The 23,005-nt window shown below is 33.4% G+C and overlaps 1 protein-coding gene across 3 annotated transcripts in view; it reads right to left on the reverse strand.

Moving 5' to 3' along the window:
• Positions 1-23,005, reverse strand: part of FSTL5 (follistatin like 5) — a 620,880-nt gene that overhangs the window by 112,836 nt on the left and 485,039 nt on the right. For all 3 annotated transcript variants that reach the window (XM_060011592.1, XM_060011591.1, XM_060011589.1), the window contains exons 8-9: positions 16,385-16,546; positions 11,922-12,056 (exon numbers count right to left, since the gene is read on the reverse strand). In XM_060011592.1, coding sequence (XP_059867575.1) covers positions 11,922-12,056; positions 16,385-16,546 — 297 coding nt within the window. The remainder of the gene's footprint in view (positions 1-11,921; positions 12,057-16,384; positions 16,547-23,005) is intronic.

Consider the following 23,005-nt stretch of genomic DNA (forward strand, 5'->3'; position numbering starts at 1 on the left):
CAAAATAATTTTCAAAAGATGAGTAGAGGAAGACAGTCCAACTCATACTGAATGCTCACATGGGTTGTATCCAGCAGCACAAAACGTATTCTGTCTTGAGATTAAAATAGTCAACATAAAAGACTGTTGGTCTTACATACCATGTTGGCAATTTGAATTTGGTTAATCCTGCTCAGGTAAAAAAAAAAAATTACTCAAATGTCTACTATATATTAAAAATGAGATACGCAACAAAAAGTGCTTACTGTGATATTTATCTAAACACTAGATAATGACTATGTAGAAAAGAATTTTTACCTTTGCAGAAATATAGCATGTAAATGACTCTTCACTTGACTTTTTCTATTCACAAAGTTCAACACCTCCCTTAATCTGGTTCTACCCAATAATTTATTCTCACCATGTATTGCAAATTCCCAGCAAATCTTTTTATGAGTATATTACATAAAGTTAATAAAACACACCATGTGGGTTCATGACTCTTCCCTGAGTTGATATACTTTTAAGTCTCCAGCTGTAGAGGTATCACTACAGCCACCAAATATTAGCTCAAATGTCATTACCTCAATAAAGATTATGCAATGCAACTCAGTTGGAATTTGATGATTCTGAGGTTGCAATCCTATCCCACTTGGCTTGTATGTCTGTTACAATTATGTTATTCTACCATGTATTACAGCTGTCCTTTACTTCTAACTGCACTAAACTATAGTCTTTCTGAAAGTACAGAGTTGTCTTATTCAGTGCTAGCCATATGCTAGCAGCATGTTTGTTTGCGTGTTTGTTCTTTCCTCAGTGAATATTTCATAGGTGAAAACACAAATGAACAAACCTTCGCCTTACAATGAAAACTCTTAACTTTATAAATTTTATAAATATCCCTTTTCTAATAGACATCAGAAAACAAATAAGTTTGGATTAATCTTGAAATAGTATTCACGCACTTGGGAATGTAACAACTTCACACACATTTAAATTACATAAATCAAATTACAGCCACTGTAAAAAGTATTTAAATTAAGTTAGTTCGGTTACCATGGAAATACGGAAGTAATTAAAAGACAAATAAAAATGAAACTAAATTATAGCAAAATATTAAGTATGTGGCAGGTTCTTCTTAAATAACTTCTGAATGCATGGCAATTCAATATTTCTCTAATATGTGTGATTGCTGGGTTCCAAGGCATATGCAAATCCGAACAGAAAATGTTAAAGTGCTTTCCAAAGGGAGGTGAAACTGACACTACCTCTAGCAGTGGACACTGAGTCCTATTTTTCCAAATCACATCAAGTCTTGGTGGTTTGCAGCTTTTTACTTTTTGGTGTCTGGGAGACGTAAAAACGGCACTTCTCTGTGCTTATAAAGTGTGTTTCCTTGAAAACTAATGAGGATTAACATCTTCTCATAATATATATTGGCACTTCATCTTTCCTTCTGTCTGAAAAGTCTTTTTAAAACTACTGCCTAGTTTTCTTTGGTTTGTTTCATCTATAACTATCTACCTATTGATTAATCTATGATACTAAGTTCTTATTAGTTTTTTAGGTAGGCAATATCTTGAGGGAAAATTCTTATGATTAGAACTTCTTAATTTTAATCTAATCATACTTTTTTTCTGATGTTTATTCTGCCTTTGAAACATACCCCTAAAATTATATTCTAATATTGATATTAGTATAATCATAATTAAGACAATATTGGATGTGATATATATGTATTATGTATGTATATAGTCTTTACTTGAATATCATTATGATAATTACATTAGAAAATAACACTCCTTTCTTTACTGTATGGTATAATCTTAGTCTTCTGAATCCAAACTATATCTAGGAACACATTTTGACTTTCTATAAGCATATGTTTCAGACAAAAACAAATATTTTATTCACTAATAATTTATTTTCTCTTCAAATTGTACTATTAGAATGTTTCCAAAAGTTTTATTATTATTTATACCAGAGTTTAGTATTTATAAAGGTATGCATTAGACAGACAGTAGATCAATTTAGGGGAAAGATACTGTATTTAAATTGGCACACAATTTTACTGCATGAGTTAGAAAAGTGACTTTTAAGAAATGTCATATTTAATAACATTTCAAATGTAAAGTAATATTTCGCATGTAACACAAATATGGAAATGAACACAAAGTTGGAAAATAGAGCAAATAAGGAAGATAAACAGTAATCAAACTGTCTGACTCACTCTTTCTGGCATATTCGTACAACAATTAGTTCTTATCAGAACCCAGATATCTGGGCAAACAGAGGATAATAGGCACACAGATGTATAATCTGGGCTCTTTGTACACAGTTGATAAAAATGTATGGCATCAATTAGATTTCACAAAATGTTAAGAAGGCACCTCCCTTCAGCCCCTCACGTGGGAGCCTGGGAATTTGAAGAGCACATTTGTTTTATTAACTCTTCACACACTGACACCATTTTCTGACAGAATTCCTATATCAGAGAACTCTAAGAAAATCATTGAGTGATAATTTTCACCTCTTGAACCTAAGTACAGGTTTCCCCACTATCCGAAAGTAGAAGGTTCCTGTGAAACCTTTCACAAACCAAAATGCTATAAAGTGAAGAAGCAATTACCTTAGGACACATCTTGCTAAGGGAGGCACAAAATAAATGGAGGTAAAGCACAGATGCTCACAGACACCATTCACAGCTATGAGGGACTGATGCTGAGATGATGCTGAGTGTGGTTCCAGGGAAGGAGCTTGGCTGTGCCAGCCTTCCAGCTCAGATGCTCCCAACCTCTACAGGGCTGCTGCAAAGCGGGTTGGACGTGATTTTAGCTCTTCACCTTTCTTACTAGAAAAGAAGATCCTCTTAGGATTTCTTTTGGTTAGCGAAAGCTGATACTAACGTATTTGTAGGTCTTTAGTAAAAGATAGTGGCATAAATAGAATTTATGAAAATCGGGGGCTACCTGTCACAGCTATTTTGCAAAGGACTCACCAAGTGCAATACCTCTGGAATTATGGATTACCAAAGTGAATCCTAACGTTTTCTCCTGAACACCACCAACAAAATATTAGTATATAGGTTTTCTAAAAGTTTCATAGAGACCTCATACTCAGCACTGTCACTGTATATAAGCTTATTTAGTCTGCAAGCCTGCAGAAATATAAATAAAATATCATCATTACTTGCCTATTTCTATCATAAAATAAATTAGGCAAATTGACATGGTATAATATGAGATGAGATACAGGAATATTCCACTGAAGGTATACAAGGTCCTGTAGACAAAATGGAGGAAATAAATCAAAATAAGGAAGCTTAGAGTCATATTTTGTTTTGTAGGCAAGGGATCCCTGATTATTGATGACTGTTGTAAACTTGTCAATCTGATGACATTCAGATCACGTAGCATCTTGTTAAATGAGAGACATGCCTCCACTATTGGGCAAAAATGGCAATGCGTTAGAAACAGGTCTATTTAATGACACTGAAAAGCATGCTATTTTGAAAATATAACCTTCAGATATGGAAACCACAAAGCAGATCATTTCACCATGGTCTGGGTCAACAGATGAAAAGATTTATGAACAAGTTACTTCACAGGATGCGACAATGTCATTGGCCAAATTGAGAGCCTGAATATGAGAATTTAAGATAAGTAATGAAAGCGCATAAAATAATAAATGCTTATCAAGCATGATTAACCTCAACTTGAGTCTGATTATTCTAAGTGTGTTTTATTTCACAATAAGCTTACTAATATGTAAATGTCGTGACAAATATTAACCAAATAGTTTTTTGGGTTTTTCAAAAGAAATATGCATTGTTCACTCTGCTTTAAAGTGTTTTTAGTATAGTACTTCTATTAAATAATAGTCAGTGAATGTTAAACAAAAATTAACAATAATTTTCATTTATTGATTTATTTCATTTTTCTCAAATATCTGTTTTTATTTGGTTCTTTTGGATTCCAGCACTTAGCTCGTAACTATCAGCATTAAAATATCACCCTGGCTATGATGTCCACACCATATCTTTAACTATAGATTTTCCAAATTCCTATTTATTCTACCTAACTCATATTGGTTGAGTATAAAAATGATTATTAATTGATAACTGGTGCATTTGGGTCCATCTATACCTGATAGACTATGCTATTCTTTGTTTATACTAACTTCCTAGCCTCTGTAGACATTGATAAGATCCTACGTAAATGATCTCATTAAACCTATACAATTGCTATTTCGGAGTATTTTCTCTACTCTTTAAAAATAGAAAGTAAATGAAGACTAGAAAGGTTAATTAACTTGTTCATATTACCAGAATATGTTCTATTTCCAAAGTTTGTGATATCATACTTAAACTGCCTTTAAATGTAAAAATACCATATTTTAATCTATTTTAAGACCCTTTCCTCTACTTCTAAAATAGGCAAATACTTCTTAAACATTCATATATCTTTTGAAATATTTAGGTACAAGTGGCTACATTTCACCATATTTCTAAATCCGTGTATTGTGAATTATACTTGTCATATTTTTATAATACTTATTAACTTATAGGAACATTATATATTTATATAGTTTGTTCATTCTTGTAATCTTCTTGTAGAGTCTAACCGATTTAAAATATCCATTTAAAGAATCATAATGAATTTTAGTTCATAACAGTCAACCAATATTAATGTATTGAAGTTAATTCTAAACTAAGGAATGTAGCAATAGCTGAATATTTCCAATGTAATACTGCCTGTGACAATGAAAAAAAATATATATATATAGACTAGTCTAACATATTCGAATATTATATTCCAGTATTTCTGAGAAGCTAGATTAAACGTATCCTTTACTAAAATCCCAGCAAGGTGTCATAAAACCTGTGCCCAGGGCTTAATGCGCATAGAGGCTTAAAAGCTTTCCAGAGAAGCCTACATGCACTCTGTTTTTAATTTACCATAATTCTGAAGATAAATTATTATCATCTGGGAATTGCCTCCCATTGGAAATGGAAGTGTATTAAGTGCTTATGCTATGTGCAAGATGTTTCCAAATAAACAATGTTGTACCTCTACCTAAAATCCCCTCACATTATTTCAAATTGTCTTCTACTCCCTGTTACAAGCACCAGTCTAGGGCCCATTTCTACTGCTCTTTGCATTTAAATCCTCCCTGTATACCATTCTCTCCAATCTTAGTCATCAAACCCTAAGCCTAATATAGCTGGAGATTATATTATTTTGCAGCATTTTCTTGTAGTTCAATTTGTCACATGAGAAAAATTCCAGTAGGGTTTGCCAACAAGCCTGTAACTCAAGGTTTTCCATTTCAAAGATTCAGGTACAAGAAAAATCAGCTCCCTGGCCTGTGATGCTTTGCATGAATTTTTCTCTCAACAGCATCATATTGCTGGGAAATATAGTATAAGAAAAAAATGTGGTTGATGCCACTATCAGAACTCAATTATACAGAAAATAGCTGGATGATTACTCTGAAGCTGTAGCCAAACAAAATCCGTGTTGTGTCATTTGACCCAAAAGTTGTAAATCTTTCCCCTTTTTTATTGCTGTCTACATGGGATTCAATACTTCTCTGCATCCTTCAAAAAGAAAACAGAAGAAAATCACCTTACAAAATAATTTTTTAGTATAATAGGAATATAAATTGACCAACATAAAGGGGAAATAAAGTGTAGCTTTCGCTTTGACTCTGGCAAAAGTGGACCGTGTCAAAATATATATTTTTTATTTAAAATATCTTAATAGCTACATTAAAAGAAAAATTATATTCTTATCAGCAGAGTCAATTTTTTAGTATGAAGATATATAATATTTTATGTTTGGATATATAATACTATAGATGTCAATATACACTCACATCTCCATCTCTCTCTATACCTATATCTCTGTATATGTATCATTCATTTTGGAAACTCTGATTTCTAACAATTACTAGATTTTCCAGTCTTATTAAAAATGATTTTTGTCAATGTTTCTAGCAAGAAGTAATTATTTTCAGAAAATTAGCAAGAATCAGCATAATGTCTAGCATTATGGTGGGTGCTTTACAGTTATCTATACAGAAAACCCTTAGTGAGCTAGTATTTATACTGCATTACAGATAAGGACATTAAAGCTCAGAGATGCTAACTAGTAGCTCCAAATCACAGGACTATTATGCGGTGGAGGAATTATTCTAACTCATGTCTTACTCCAAAGTTCATGCTCTTCTATTAGACCAATCTGCTTTTTAAATATACAGTTGACACTTGAACAACATGCAATTGAATTGTGCAGGTCCACTTATACAGGGATTGTTTTCAGTAAATACATACTACAATACTACACGACCTGCCGTTGGTTTAATCCGTGGATCTGGAACCACAGACACATAGGACAGACTGTAAAGTTCTACTCAGATTATTGACTGCAAGGGCGGTTGGCACTCGTAAACACTGCATTGTTCAAGGGTCAACTGTATGTGGTATCCTAACACAACTAAAAGGACAAAAGACCTCTGAAATTATTTTGGATAAGTCAGTAATTTTTAATGTGTGTAAATAAGAAGAGTGAAGTCATCATTGATGGGTCCGTGACTGTTTTCTCTGGTTTTTTGAGAATATCTGTCAACATACAAATGTGACTTGCATAATTAATATTATTAGTCTTTTTTCCACGGAATTACTAGAAGAGAAACCAGCGCAATTCTTACGTTAGGACTTAGAAAAGGCTATAGTTTTCCCTGATGTGCTCGCCACCTGATTTTGGTATTGTTATACAGAATTCTGACAATTTATTGAGTACTAGGAAACATCCCAAGGAAACTGCCTTCAACTAGACAGTCTCACATTTTCAGTTCATTCTCTTTTATCACTACTAATATTCTACTCAATTAGTTTACTTATTTAGCTTTATTCTGGTTTTAATTATGTGTGTTAGTTTCTAAAAATGGCTATTTTCACATTAACAACTATATATATATATATATATGTTCTTAATAATGGTGTCGCAAATTTGTGGAAAACAAATTTAACAAAAATTAAATTAGTTTAGGGAATTCCCTTGGCAGTCCAGTGGTTAGGACTCGGCGCTTTCACTGCAGGGGCCCAGGTTCGATCCCTGTGTGGGGAACTAAGATCCCCCAAGCTGCATGACGTGCCAAAAAAAAAAAAGGTTAAAGTTGTTTATTTAAATGAGAGTTAAATTTGTTATTGCAAAGAAACTGTATTTGCATGCCTACAAAATAATAGAATATAAACATGAATTAGTGATGCTTGAGACTTCTGGGTTACAACTAAAATCCATTTGTTTTTTTTGTTTTTATTTTTTGCCAAAAGCAATGTCATGAAGTTTTCCCTTATGTTTTCTTATAAGAGGTTTACATTTTCAGGTTTATACCTAAGTCTTTAACTATTTTGAGTTGATTCTTGTATATGGTAAAAGATGGGATGTTCAGTTTCATTCTTCTATGTGTGGACACTCAGTTTCCCGGCACCATTTTTTGAAAAGACTATCCTTTGGCAAACATGTATTCTGGAGCCCCTGTCACAGATTAGTTGACTGCATATGTGTGGATTTATTTCTGAGCTCTCTTTTCTGTCCCATTAGTCTACATGCCTGTCTTTATGCCAATATCATACTGTTTTAATGACTATAGTTTTTTAATATATTTTGAAATCAGGAAGTGTGATTCCTCCAGCTTTGCTCTTCTTTTCCAAGATTTTTGCAGTTATTCTGGACCTTTTCTTGTTTCATATGAATTTTAGGAATTGTTTCTATTTCTGTAAAATGCCACTGAGATTTTGATGGAAATAGAATTGAATCAGAGACCCCTTTGGTTAGTATTGACATTTTAAGAGTATTCATTCTTCCAATCTATGAGCACAGAATATCTCTCCATTTATTTGTGTTTTGTTCAATTTCTTTAATCAATTCCTTATAGTTTTCAGTGTACACGTCTTTCACCTCTTTGGTCAAATTTATTCCTAGGTATTTTATTCTTTTTGATGCATTTGTAAGTGGAATTTCTTTCTTAACTGCCTCTCAGATATACATTGTTAATGTATAGAAACATAACTGATTTTCATATGTTGATTTTGTACCCTGAAATTTTGCTGAATATGTGTATTAGTTCTAACAGGTTTTTTTTGTGGCATCTTTAGGGTTCTCTCTATATGAGATCATGTCATCTGCAGAGACAATTTTGCTTCTTTGGATTTGGATGCCTTTTATTTCTTACGCTTGCCTAATTGTTACGGCTAGGACTTCCAATATTATGTCAAATAGAAGTATGAGTGTGTATCCTTGTCTTGTTCCTGATCTTAGGTGGAAAGTTTTTTTCAGCTTTTAACCATTGAGTATGGTGTTAGCTGTGGGCTTAAAAATATATGGCCTTAATTATGTTGGCGTAAATTCTTTCCACACCTAGGTTGTTGAGAATTTTTATTGTAAAGGGGTGTTGTCAAAGTATTTTTATCATGAAAAGGTGTTTCAAATGTTTTATTTGCATCTACTGGATGGTCAGGTGATTTTTATCCTATAGTCTGTCAATGTGCAAGTCACATGTACTGATCTCCTTATGTTGAACCATCCCTGAATCCCAGGGATAAATCCCATTTGATCATGGTGTATGTTCTTTTTAATGTGCCACTGGATTCAGTTCATTAATATCTTGTTGAGAAATTTTGTACCTATGTTCATCAGGGATGCTGACCTATAATTTTCTCAAAAGCACAAGTAGCAAAAGCAAAAATAGCCGTTAGAATGTATCAAATTTAAAAGCTTCTGCACAGCAAAAGAAACAATCAGCAGAGTGAAAATAAACTACCTATGGAATGGGAGAAAATATGTTCATCCTTTATATCTGATAAGCATTTAATTTTCAAAAAAAAAGCAACTCCAATAACTCAATAGCAAAAAATAACCCAACTTAAAAATGGCAAAGGAGTTGAACAGACATTTCCCCAAAGCCATACAAATGGCCAATGGACATATGAAAATTTTTTCTGTATCACTAATCATCAGGGATACAAATCAAAACCACAATGAGATATTATCTTCATACCGGTTAGAAGAGCTATTATCAAAATAACAAAAGATAAAAGTATTGGCAAGGATATGGAGAAACTGGAACTTTTGCACATTGTCTGTGGGCATGTAAAATGGTGTAGCCACTATGGAAAACATTATGGAGGCTAAAAATAGAACTACCATATAATATAGCAATCCCATTTGTGGGTGTATTTCCAAAAGAACTGGAACCAGGATCAAAGAGATAGCTGCACTCACATGTTAATTGTAGCATTACTCACAACAGCCAAGATATGGACACAACCCAAATATCTATTAACAAATCAACGGAAAAAGAAAATTTTGTATATTCATACAATATAATATTATTCAGTCTTACAAAGAAGGAACAACATGGATGGACCTGGAAGATGTTATGCTCATTGAAACAAGCGAGTCAGAGAAGGAGAAATATTGTGTAATTATACTTATATGAGGTATCTAAAAGAGTCAAAATCATAAAAGTAGAAAATACAAGGTGATTGTCAGGGGAAGGGGAGAAGGGAGACATGAAGAGTTGTTCAATGGTTATAAAGTTGTAGTTATATAAGATAAACAAATTTTAGAGCTCTGCTGTGCAACTTAGTCCTGTAGTTAACAATACAATATTGTACACTTAAAACTTTAAGAGGGTTAAGCCGGTATCCTTGTGTTAAGAGGGTAGGCCTTATGTTAAGTACCTTTTCGAAATTCATTAATTAATTACAAAACTAAAATCTGTTAATTTTCACCTTTATCCTTCAAAATGTCACATGATTTGAATGCATAACTAATACCTATACATATTTCACTTCCAGAGTTAGAAAACAAAAGCCTCCAAATCTTTCATTTGTATTGTTTATTATAAGACGGCTTTGAAAGTTCTATTAACTATAGATGTAGTAAGGCCTGCAATGCTATGTCTTATAAAATTAATATTTCTGATTTTAACAGCATATTGCTAACAAAATCCCTTTCGGACTTCCCTGGTGGCTCAGTGGTTAAGAATCTGCCAGCCAGTGCAGGGGACACGGGTTCAAGCCCTGGTCTGGGAAGATCCCACATGCCACGGAGCAACTAAGCCCATGCGCCACAACTACTGAACCTGTGCTCTAGAGCCCGCGAGCCACAACTACTGAGCCTGCGGGCCTAGCGCCCATGCTCCACAACAAGAGAAGCCACCACAAGGAGAAGCCCTCGCACCGCAACGAAGAGTAGCCCCCGCTCGCTGCAACTAGAGAAAGCCCACGCACTGCAACTAAGACCCAACACAGACATAAATAAATAAATAAATATTTAAAATGCATTATTTTGACCTGTCAGAGTTTAAGGTGATAAGTAAAATAAACTGAAAACATGATTTCATAAACAGCTTATGATTAAACTAACGCATTTATATGACAAAATTATATGAAATCTTCCAGTAAAGTGTTTCTCAGATATACATGCTGGTAGATAGTGATCCACTGATTAAAGAAGCTATAGCTAGGTGTTTCAATTCTGTAATAGAGAAATATGTTGAAAACTACATGACCAATATTAAATAAAAATTAAAATACAGAGTTGAAAGCAAAATCTGTCTCACCAGCACCATCATGAAGGACAAGGAAAACTAAAGTTTTCAATTACTTGTCACCCAAAATTAATTTTTAACAGGAAATGAATTGCAAATTGGGGTAAAGAAACTATGGTGGTCCTTATCTAGTCATTAAATCCAGTTTTCTTTTCTCTTTTTTCACCTTAAGAATTTTATATTTAAGTATTTGCTTATAATGATGGTTGTCCTAGCCAGATGAAATATAGATACAGATATACCAGTAGTCAGGGCCTGGGTAAGACCCAACTTCCTCATCGGATCCACTCATATCTACATGCACTCACCAACTGAAAGAGGAATAAGAAGATTCCTGGGACAATGTTTTAACCTCGTCCAAAAACTGGGCTCAGAGAATTGCATATGTAAATGGTCCTCAAAATATAAGGATCCCTGCAAAAACTTAGACTGATAGGCGGTACAGACAGGTGCAAGACTCTGGGACAAGGAAAATAGCCATTCCAAGTACATCCAGACCCAATCCCAAAACAGCCATCTGTGGCACATGTGCACCAGGGGAAGAAAATGTCTGAGTGTTTGCCTATAGAGAGCTCACTTGATAAATGCTACAAGAGTACTTTGAGTTCTAAACAATTCAGCTGTAACCAAAATTCCATCTTTAGCATCCCAGGCCACCATATCCCTTTCACTAAGTACTAATTTTTAAAAAGGACAGTACATTTTTGTTAAAACTTCATGAAACAACGAGAAGACAGGTACAGCAATGACAAAGGATTTCTAGCTATAAAAGGAGAATAGCCCATGGGGTGGTGTTGGTGCCGGGGCAGCAGGTGTCTCAAGGTGGCTTACTTCTCTGACTGCTGCAAAGAAGGGCTGATGTACAGCCACTGGGCCAGGACTACAATGCAACTTCAAAAAAAGAATGATTGATGTATTAAAACTACAGAATGCTCCTTGGCTATACTGTAGGACCTTGAATTCCAACTCATTTGGGAGAAGGAGTTTGCAAAGGATTTAATTTCCTATATGAGCAAATGGGAGGACAGGACCCAACATATCTTATGTACACTTGCCAAAGAAACAAAATCCTTTTAGTTGTCATACTGAAAGTTTCACAATCTTGTATTTAATCCTTAAATCTCCTTTTAATATTTCAAGAATTCCAGCCTTCCTATACATGAAAACTGCTTTTGTTTGCTTGTTTTTTCTTTTTATGCATTGCTCTTTTCACAGCGTTTTCTGATGTCTTTGTTTTTGAAAAAACTTACTTGTAAAGTTGAGTATGATGTGTGTGTGTGTGTGTGTGTATGTGTGTGTGTGTGTGTGTATTCAATACTTACGGGTCTTTCTAGCAGAATCTTCCACAAAAAGAGAAGAAATGTCTTCATCCACTCCTGCTTCATTTTTCGCGATACAAGTGTATGCCCCTGTATCTTCATATCGCACATTGCTAATATGAACCTCGCTGCCATTTGCTGAAAACAGAAGGCAAATGCAACCTGTAAACTACAATTTCAGTTTTGGTATAGTGACTTCTGATTACACAGTCAAACAGTTCTCTTAGCTTATCCTAATTAAACTGTTTCGCTTCATAGTTCCATGCTTTGGAGACATGCCAAATTATTCCAAATGCATCAAGTGTTTCATAAATTGTGCTGTCACTCTGTTACAGAAATCCCAATACTCTGTATCAAATGCACACACACCATATTTTATATTCATTTCCTACCTTGCGTAAGAAGTGTTACATATTGAAAACTATGATTCCATTTCTATATTTATTTTTAATATTCATAATCCACGTTGTCCTCAGCTTTTACAACAGCTTTAATTAATACCAATATGGTTCATTTACAGGAGAATACATGTGAAAAGACATGTCATAAAGGAATTAAGTGAGCTACATCATGCAAGTATAATACAATGCCATTTAGCAAGCATATTCTTGAGTCTGAATTATATATCTGGAATTATTAGGTATAGGGGACAGAAAAAAAACACATGATTTTTTTGGTAAGATTTGCAGTCGTTTGCAAGAAATATACCTAAAGTAAGCAGTATTATAATATGTAAATTGATATAGTCAGTGTATAACCAAAGGGTTAAGGGAATGATTAATCCAATTTTTAAATTTTGGTAAAATAATATTTGCAGCTAATCTCTGAATGAGTTGCATTCCCCAAAGTGGAAACCAGGGTATAATTAATCATTTACTATATGTTGGCAATATAGGAGGTGCTTTTACATATATTATTCCTTAACTGTCCCAGATAATAGCTAATTATCAAATGAGGAATCTGAGACTCAATGATCTTCTGCAAGTCACTCCCCTCAAAGGTAAGGGCTGGACTTCTGTTCTATCAGACCCTAAGGTTCAGTGTTTTAGTGCTCATTTGTTTAGGTTAGCATCTTTTCTTTTACTTTCTTTTCTTTCTTTCTGTATGTCTCTGTGTGCATGTTTGTGGTGTGTTCCATGTTATCCAATCACAAGGACACCATGAACTATGCGCAGTAGAAAGGGGCACGACTCTGTGACAGAGAGGAGACTAAATAATCAGAGTCGCTGTTTGGGGGAGGAAGGTAGAAAACCAAGGGGAAAAGCGCTTAAATGTCATCCCTAGGAGGATATGGAGAGGCAGAGTGTTTGGGGAAGGCTTGTCACTGAAATCACTGGAACCTCTTTCTTCATTTACAGATATCACTGCACTCCTCCATTCCCCGCATCCTTTGTTGAGAATCACTTCCCCAAAACAGTTGGCAGGTTTTTATTGGCAGAGCCGCTGGAAAAGGCCAGTTGGCTTTGTGGGCTACACAATCTCTGTGCCAACTTCTCACCTCTGCCATAGCAGCATGACAGCAGCCACAGACACTATTTTTTTAAATGAATGTGGCTGTTCTAAAAACAAGCAAAACAATTGCTTTATTTACAAAAATAGGCAGCTTTCCAGATTTGGTCTGTGGTCCTTCATTTGCAGACCCCTGCTCTAAAAGATGAGAAGAAAACAATGTATTTAAGCCCAGACCAGCTTCTTGTTTTATGTGAAACATGGCCCTCTCCAAAGACCACATACTTAAGGTAAATTCTCTAGAACTTTTTTGAAACTTCAATTTATTCCCTCTTCAAATTCTCTCTTCTCAATATTCTTATATGTTCTTCTAAACTATGTGTCCCACTATCTTTCCCTCCTTTCCTACATAATCTAGCATATCTAGATGTTTTCTACTCTATGACCAGAACTACCAATTTCCGGGTCCATTTATCATCCTGACACATCTGCTTTCAGAACTAGAAAACATTCCCTGCACTTAAATTTTTGATTAAAGTACTAGACTATTACATAAGCAAATTTACAAATTTTCAAATTCACGATCTCCAATTTTCAAGTAACAGGATGTTTTGACCTTTAAAGTTAGTTGCATTTCATACCCTACTCCACTTTTATTTCAGATCTTTAGTCTTTGTTTGATGTTTCCTGGCATAATAATAACTTCTCACTCTAAGCAGGTTGTCTTGTTCTTTATATCATGAAATACATAGAAGTGATTAAAAAGTAAACCCAAATCATTTCACAACATATGTGTAAAATATCATTGCCTTGTATACCTTAAGCTTACACAATTTTATATGCCAACTGAATTTCAATAAAAGCTGGAAAAGAAAGAAATTAATCCCCAAACCTCCTGTTCCATTTACATCTTCATTTTTATTTAATTCTCAAAGGAAGTTTTCTGTTTCTTTCCAAGGCCAACCTCCTCTCCTTTTTTGTTTTGTATTTGTCCCTCCTTCCCCTGTTACATTATTCATACATCTTTCTCTTTACCAATATCCTTTTAAACCAACAAATTGTCCAAGAAGTAAGAAATATCTTCATCAGTCCTAAACCTTCCCACCAGCAGCGACTACTGTTATTTTTTACTCTTTCAAAATTTGGAAAGAGGTTTTTATACTTCCTCCCTCCTTTTCATTTCTAAGCCCACTGAGGACTGATTTTCTAAATGTCACAAGGACAAACTAATCACTAACCCATGAATATATTTTAATGATCTTCCTTGACCTTTCTATGTCCCCAGCACTGTTGAACTTGTTCCCATCTCTGGCTTTCTTTTCTTTCATTCTGTAATCACCTTGTTCTCCTGCCTCTTTGCTAATTATTAGTCCCTTCGGATATTTATCTTGATTTGCCCGCCAAAATATTTCTGCTTTGTTGAATTTTACTTCTCATAACCATATCATCCCATCTATTGCCATAGTTATCAGTTAGTGCCTAGACCTGGACCTCATATACCAATGCTAAATAAGCATCTGATGAATAAATGGATAATTAAATAACTATGTAATTTGGTAATATGTGATCATATACAAAGCCACATGGAATTTCACACACCTGTGCACCCAGATTTATCTCTTAGGTTCTGCTTCCTACTTACATTTTATTACTTGTCATAGTCTCTCAAAAATTAACTTATTTTCTCTTATTTTAAAAAATGATAATAGCTATTTTACAAATGCCCCAATCTTTCAAATATTGAGTCTAGAGTGTAACCAACTCCCCAAATTTGCCTTCCTGTATATTTCTAAAACAAAAACAAAATAAGTTCATATAATATGGTTTGTTGCTGTCAAATAGGTAAGAGATGACAAAATCAGAAGCTAATTAGACTTTCATTCAATTTAACTTCAGTTTATCAGATCAATCCTCACCTTAGATTATAGACACCATGATGCAATCAATAGACATAAACATGTAAATTTGTTGGACCTACTTATATTAACATAGAGACTGCTAGGATTCAGCTTTGAAAGGTCAAAAACACTTTCACATGTCATTTTTCATTTGCAAAAATAAATAAGTAAATGATTTAAAAGATTTATTTTAAGATGTATACTGATAAAGTGTATTCACTCTCTAAGTTGAATAATAAGAGCAGTCTATTCTTACAGAAATAATTTTAAAAATGAAAATATATTCATTTCTAAAGTATGAATTGAATTAATTTAAAAGCATAGAACAAGGAATGTAATGCCATGCAACAGATACTCCAGTAAAATGACTGTCCCTGGGCCACTCCTGACAATGGAAATAAGATTGTTACATTTTTTTGCTTACTAGTATAATCAACATATATGAAACTGCTTTTGCATTATTTAGATTATTTGACATTAGAAAGATTGCATGGTTTGCTTTTCACATACCACTCATTTGTGATTATTATAATCTGTAAAATAAATGATTAATGTCTGCACATTAGACTATTAGAACATATAGAATATTTTATATATTAGAATGTAAGAACTTCATAACTGTAAAACTACATAAATGTGGAACATATTTAGTAGCATTTTGAATTTTTTCTCTTTTCATTTCATGATGCAAAACATTTCCTAAAGAATTTCTTATTTTTGACACTCTCTGTAATATATATTTTAATATATGATTTAAGCATTTAAAATTGTCTCTTCAGAAATGTATTCAATGAAGAGATCCAATTATTCTGTTCCCCATATCTGCTATAATTCAGAGGATAAGATTTTAAAAGAAAAAATTTAATATTTTACTTATGACAGAAATAATGACATAGCTAATCATTATGACAAGACTATTATTTAAAACATTAAAAATATTAAAGGACTCTATTTCAAATATTATGTCTTAGGTACAACCATATCTTTTTTCATATTCATGATATTCTTTTGCCACCAAGACTTATTTGCTCTTTCTCATAATAATGTAAAATGTGTTATAAATTTTAGAATAAAATTTTTACATTGTCATTTAAGAGGAAAAATGCAAGTAAAAAGCACCTTGAAGCGTGAGTTGCTTGGACAGCTTTGGTGTAATATCAATTCCATTCTTCAGCCATCCAAGCTGAGGATTTGGTATGCCCTCAGCATGGCACCTGAGACTTGCAGTTACCCCAGGTTCTCTGGCCTGACTCTCTGGATACACCCGGATTACAGGAGGGACTAAAAGAAGAAATGGAAAAGAAAGTGAATGAGTGATCTGTATTTGCCATTTGATTTTCCAAAACAAAGAAAAATTGCAATACGAGAAAATTACAATTATATTATTTTAATGATGATAATTTAATGAATGATATTTCTACAGGTCTTAGTTTGCAAATAATAGCATCCACTAAAACGTACCACTGTCCCCTAGATAAAAGCTATTCTGAGACTGCACCAGGGAAAATATAAGCTGAGCCTGGGATATCTTGATTCAATAACTAAAGAAGTCCTTAAGGAATGACAGAAACATATCAAAAACTACAAAACCAGTTTAAGAAGGCTCTCATTCACCAAATCTGAAATAATTTGAGCATTGAGATAATTATCAATTATAAAGGAGTATAAAGAATCAAACAAGACTCGATGAATTCAGTAACATAAATAAATGAACAAATATATAAATGGGAGAGAAGAAAAAATTTTTCCTTACTATAGCATCTTTTAGAAATTAAGATAACAATTCCACTTACAATACATCCAAAAATAAAATATTTAGGAATAATTTCACCAAGAAGGTGAGAGACTTTTACTTTGAACACTACAAAACATGTTGAAAGAATTTAAATAAAACCTAAATCAACAGAAAGACACCATGTGTTTATGAACTGAATAATTAATTGGTGAGATAATAAGATTTGGTAAGATGACACACAATATTGCAACATTGATTTATAGATACAATGTAATCACTATCAAAATTCCTAACTGCATTTTTTTTGCAGAAATCGAAGAGCTAATCCTCAGAGTCATATGGAATTACAAGGGGCTCCAAAGAGCCGAAACAATCCTGAAAATGAAGAATGAAACTGGAGTTCTCATATCTCCTGATTCCCAATCATATTACAAAGGTATAGTAATCAAAACAATGTGGTACTGGCAATAAGGTAAAAATATACTTCTATGGGATTAGAATAAGGAGCACAGAGATAAACTCATACATCTATGGTCAATTGATTTTTGACAAGGATGCCAGGAAATAGTGTAAATACAATTGACAAAACAGGAAAAAATTGCAGATGATATCTGATATGAGCCTGGTATCCAGAACGTACAACGAACTCTTACAACTCAGCAACAAAAGACAAATAGCCCCCTTCTGCACAGCAAAGGACACCAACAAAAAGTGAAAAGGCAACTTACAGAATGGGAGAAAATATCTGTAAACCACTATCTGATAAGGAGTTAATATCCAAAATGTACCAAAAAGTCACACATCTTAATAGAAAAAGAATTTAAAAATGGACAAAGGACCAAAATAGACATTTTCCCAAAGATATACAATAGCGAACAGGTTCCTGACAAGATGCTCCACGCCACTGATCATCAGGGAAATGCAAATCAAAACCACAATGAGTTATCACTTTATATCTGTTAGGATGTGTCTTATCAAAAAGATTAGAGATAACAAATGCTGGTGAGGATGTGGAAAAAAAGGAACCCTTGTACACTGTTGGTAGGAATGTAAACAGGTGCAGCCACTATGGAGAACAGTATGGAGGTTCCTCAATAAATTAAAAATAGATCTATTTCCAAGTCAATGAATTTCCCCTTTCTGCTTAAGTAAGCCTTAACTAATATGGATTCCTTCTGAACTTTAGCCTCAATATTCTCACCAGGAAAACTGAGATTTGATTTATGTCTCTTCTGGAATATGCATCAGTTACTCTGGTGATATGTCAGTAGCAGTACCTTTAGAATGAAAACTATAATATATTCATAGATGTTATGGAATGTGCTGAATGCTTTGTAGTCATGTTGATTTGAAGATGAGTCACAGAGAGGTTAATGGCATCCCCAAGTCACAAAGCTTATTAGAGTCCAGAGTTGAGGTTAAAATCAAGGGAGGTCTGACTCCTGGGCCGATGCTCTCTACATTTCAGTTTGCCCTTAACCAGTCTGGCTGACTGTGGTCTGTAACAGCCACTGAATTTAGCCATAAGAAAGAAAATCTGATGGGTATTAAAAATAAGTATGTTACAAATTTGACTTGTCAGGACTTCCTGTGGCAAAAAAATTATATATATATATAATTCATAGTATACATATGAATATACTATGAATTATATATATTGATATAATATGAATTATTTATATAATTCATATATGTATAATTATATTCATATAATATGAATTATATATATGATTCATATTCATATATATATATATACACACACATATATATATACACACACATACATAAATACATATATATACCTTATGATCCAGTGATCCCACTTCAGGGTATATATCCAAAGGAAACAAAATTATTATCTCAAAGAGATAGCTATATGTATGAACATCTTCCTTATGTTTATAGTAACATTATTCACAGTAGCCAAAATATGGAAATAACCTACATAAGTTTCCTTCAGTTGATAAGAGAAAAGAAACTATTTTATATATATATATATATATATATATATATATATGAATATTACTTAGCCTTAAAAAAAAGGAAACCTTGTCATTTGCAACAACATGGATAAACCTGGAGGGCATTATCCTAAGTGAAATCAGCCAGACAACACCAAAAAAATACTCCATGGTATAACTTATATGGGGAATTAAAAAAAAAAAGTTGACCTCATAGAAGCAGAGGGTAGAAAAGTGGTTGCAAGGGGCAGGGAGGTGAAGGGAATAAGGAGAGGTTGGGAAAAAGGTACAAATTGTCAGTTATAGGATGAATAAGGTCTGAGGATTTAACGAATAACATGGTGACTATAGTTTATAACGCTGTAGGGTATAACTGAAACTTGCTAGGAGAATAGAACTTAAATGTTTTCACACAGGAAAAAAAAAAAAGGTTAAAATCCCCCATACAATCCAATTCAAATGTGGGCTAAGGACTTGAATAGACATGTCTCCATAAAGAAGGCATGCAAATAGCCAATAAGCACATGAAAAGATATCAAAATTCACTAGTCATCACTGGAAAGGCAAATTAAAATCACAATGTGATACCACTCATATCCACTAGGATGCTATTAAACAACAAAACAAAAGGCAGAAATTGGAATTCTTGCACATCTGTGGTAGGACTATAAAATGATGTAGCCACTGTGGAAGACACTGGTGGTTCCTCAAACTGTTACACATGGAATCACCATGTGATCAAGCAATTCCAAGCCTAGGTTTGTATACATAATTGAAACAGGTTTTCCATAACAAACATGTATCTGAATGTTTATGATAACCAAAAGGTGGACATTACAAAAACAACTATCAACTGATAAACAGAAAAATAAAATGTGGTTTATCCTTACGATAAAATATTATTTGGCAATAAAAAGAAAGAAGTACTGATATATGCTACAATATAATATGCTCAGATATTACCCTAAGTGAAAGAAGTGTGACACATAAGGCAACATATTGTATAAGCCCATTTACATGAAACATCCAGAATGGGTAAATCCACCAGGATAAAAAGCGGATTCATGGTTCTCAGGGGCTGAGGGAAAGGAGAAATGTGAAATGACTGCTTGATGGCTATGAGGTGTATTCTGGGGTTCATGAAAATATTTGGAGATAGTGAGATGGTTGCATAACATTTTAAATGTCCTATAAACTACAGAACTGTACACTTTAAAATTGTTCAATGTTATGTAAATTTTACCTTGATAAAAAAGAAAGACAAAGAAAGGCTGAAGGAAGTTTCTAGCTTAAAAGATACTAAACAGGAATATTAACCGAATGCAATGTGGAATCCAGAATGGATTCTGGACAAGGAAAAATTAGTTATAAAGCTATTATTGGGAAGGTTGTCAACAAGTCAATATGGACTGTAAACTAGATGAGATTCTATCAATGTTATGCTTACTGATTTGATAATTATATTTTGATTGGGTAAAAAACTTTCTTTAAAAAACACACATGCTGGGCTTCCCTGGTGGCGCAGTGGTTGAGAGTCCACCTGCCGATGCAGGGGACATGGGTTCGTGCCCCGGGCCGGGAAGATCCCACATGCCGCGGAGTGGCTAGGCCCATGAGCCATGGCCGCTGAGCCTGTGTGTCCGGAGCCTGTGCTCCGCAACTGGAGAGGCCGCAACAGTGAGAGAGGCCCGCGTACCGCAAAAAAAAAAAAAAAAAAAAAAAAAGTAAATAAATAAATAAATAAAAATAGAAAATAAAATTTCAAAACTAACTCTCATAGTATTTCTGTACCTGCTTTACTGATGACATAGAGCATATATTTAGGCTCTTAATATACCTAACACTGAGTAGTTTTTGTAGCATTTTACTGGAGGTTCAAACAAATAATGTTTTAAGGAGATATTTTAATATACTCCCCAGCAAACCCACATTACTCTATGATCTGCAGTAAAGAGACTCTATCAAAGCTCAGATCGAATCCCTAATGGCTTAACAACAAGGGAGTTAGGAAATAAGCCTTTTAAAAAGACTTATATAGAAAGCCAAAATGGATAAGTACTCTCAATAAATATTTAATACGAGAAAGTGTATCTTGTCAAAGCCAAGGCTCAATGCTTCTTGCAACATTCTTTGGAATAGCAAAAACTTGAGACAACCTAAACATATTTGAAAATTAGATTGAGAGGAAGCACATTAATCAACTCAATGATAACGACAGACACTTCATGATTCATGTTAGAATACATAGATATTATATGGGTCATCTATACTGTCTCTGATACTCCCTAATGGACAACTTTTCAAATCAGATGTTCAATTTCCCCCTGCATTCCTGTTTTTACTTTATTGATATATGTGTGCATGAACTGAAAGGGAAACAGTCAACAATAATTTTTTTGTCATGTAGAGGTTTTATACTCCAATAGGTAATATGTACTTTGGAAAAATAATAATACTCTCATATAATATGGTTCTCATTTAGTGCACTGGTATCAAATGATGGTCTGAAAAATATCACCTATAAACTTGAAGGATAAGTGATTGGCATAACAACTATTTAACCTCAGCGACAAGCTACACATTTAAAAGTAGTTTATTTTCCTGGGATACATATTATGAAATATAAATGAGGATTGATGGCAGCTGAATTAAAGTCAGTACTCTCCCAGAGAACATTTCAAGCCGTTTGCTACAATCGCTTTTAGTTAGGAAGTGCACTCTATGAACTTATCTTTCCTTTATTTGGGCAGTGCATGAAAAACGAAATTTAGGGGCCACCAAAGGTTTCCCACATTGTACTGAGAATCCAATTTCATGCACTACCATGAAAATCCTTAAAGTTCCCCATATTTTAAACAAAAGGTAGTATTTAAAGGTGTCTACTCACTGAAAATTTCCTGATGATATTGGATGTTTCACAAAAATATCTCAGCAATTTAAATGGTTGGCTTTATTTGATATCATCAGATAAAGTCAAATAATATCAATATTTAATAATATAGTATATGTATATGTATACGAACATGTTAAATGGTTGAGATTATATATTGTTCAGTTTTATTCTATAACTATAACCAAATAAGTTTTTGACATTTAAAATGGAAGGTATACAAGAAGATCCAAATATATGAATTTTGTTCATGAATAAAATTTAAGAAAAGTACAAAATCTGACTTGTTTATTTTGAGTCTTAAGATAATAATTTACAAATATTAACTGAGCAACTTCTGAGTGTAGCACGTTGTTCTAGGTGTCATTTTCTCTCCATCTCTCACATGTACAGTTTTACATATTAACATGTTGAATGAATGCTGAGACCAGGTTTGGAAATTAGCCTAATGGAACATAGGAAATAATTGGCCTAAATTGTCTTATCTGGTAGATCACAAACTAAGTGGAGAAGTGTCTAGTGGAATGTGTCCACTAGACACAGAGAAGTGTCTAGTGGAATGTGACTACTTGAAATCTAAATCTAAATTCGGAATTAGGCTTCATATATTAATAGATAAGGTGTATTTGAGATCCTTGAAAAATTGTATTTTAAAATGTAAAAGTCAAATAAATCATCAGTGCATTCATAGTATTTTTGGAGAGGTATTAATAATTCATTTCAAATAGATATAACTTCTCAAGGAAACTGAATTATTTCTTTCTATCACCCAGTTAAAATAACAGTATCACCATGAGACTAAATTAAACTAATATAGATAACATTTTATTTAATAGTTATTAGAGCATAAAGTATAAATAATTGGATGCTACATATGAAGGACTAGTTACTCCAAGAATACATACATAAAGCTAATATTTTAACCAGTTATAGAAATGGAAATGGGGTTCTGATACTAAAAAAATATTAAATTTTTTTTTAAATAAGTTAAAGAACTAGTTTAATTATATTCCTGGAAACTCTGAGTCTACATAGAATCAGTTATAAACATTTATCAGCTCAAAACCATAAAGTATTTAATAATAATAATGGGTGTAAAACTGGGTAATAAAGGTCGATGGATGTATTTCTCAAAAGTCCGTAATAACTTTATT

Source organism: Delphinus delphis, chromosome 5 (assembly GCF_949987515.2).
Source record: "Delphinus delphis chromosome 5, mDelDel1.2, whole genome shotgun sequence".
Lineage (NCBI taxonomy): Eukaryota > Metazoa > Chordata > Mammalia > Artiodactyla > Delphinidae > Delphinus > Delphinus delphis.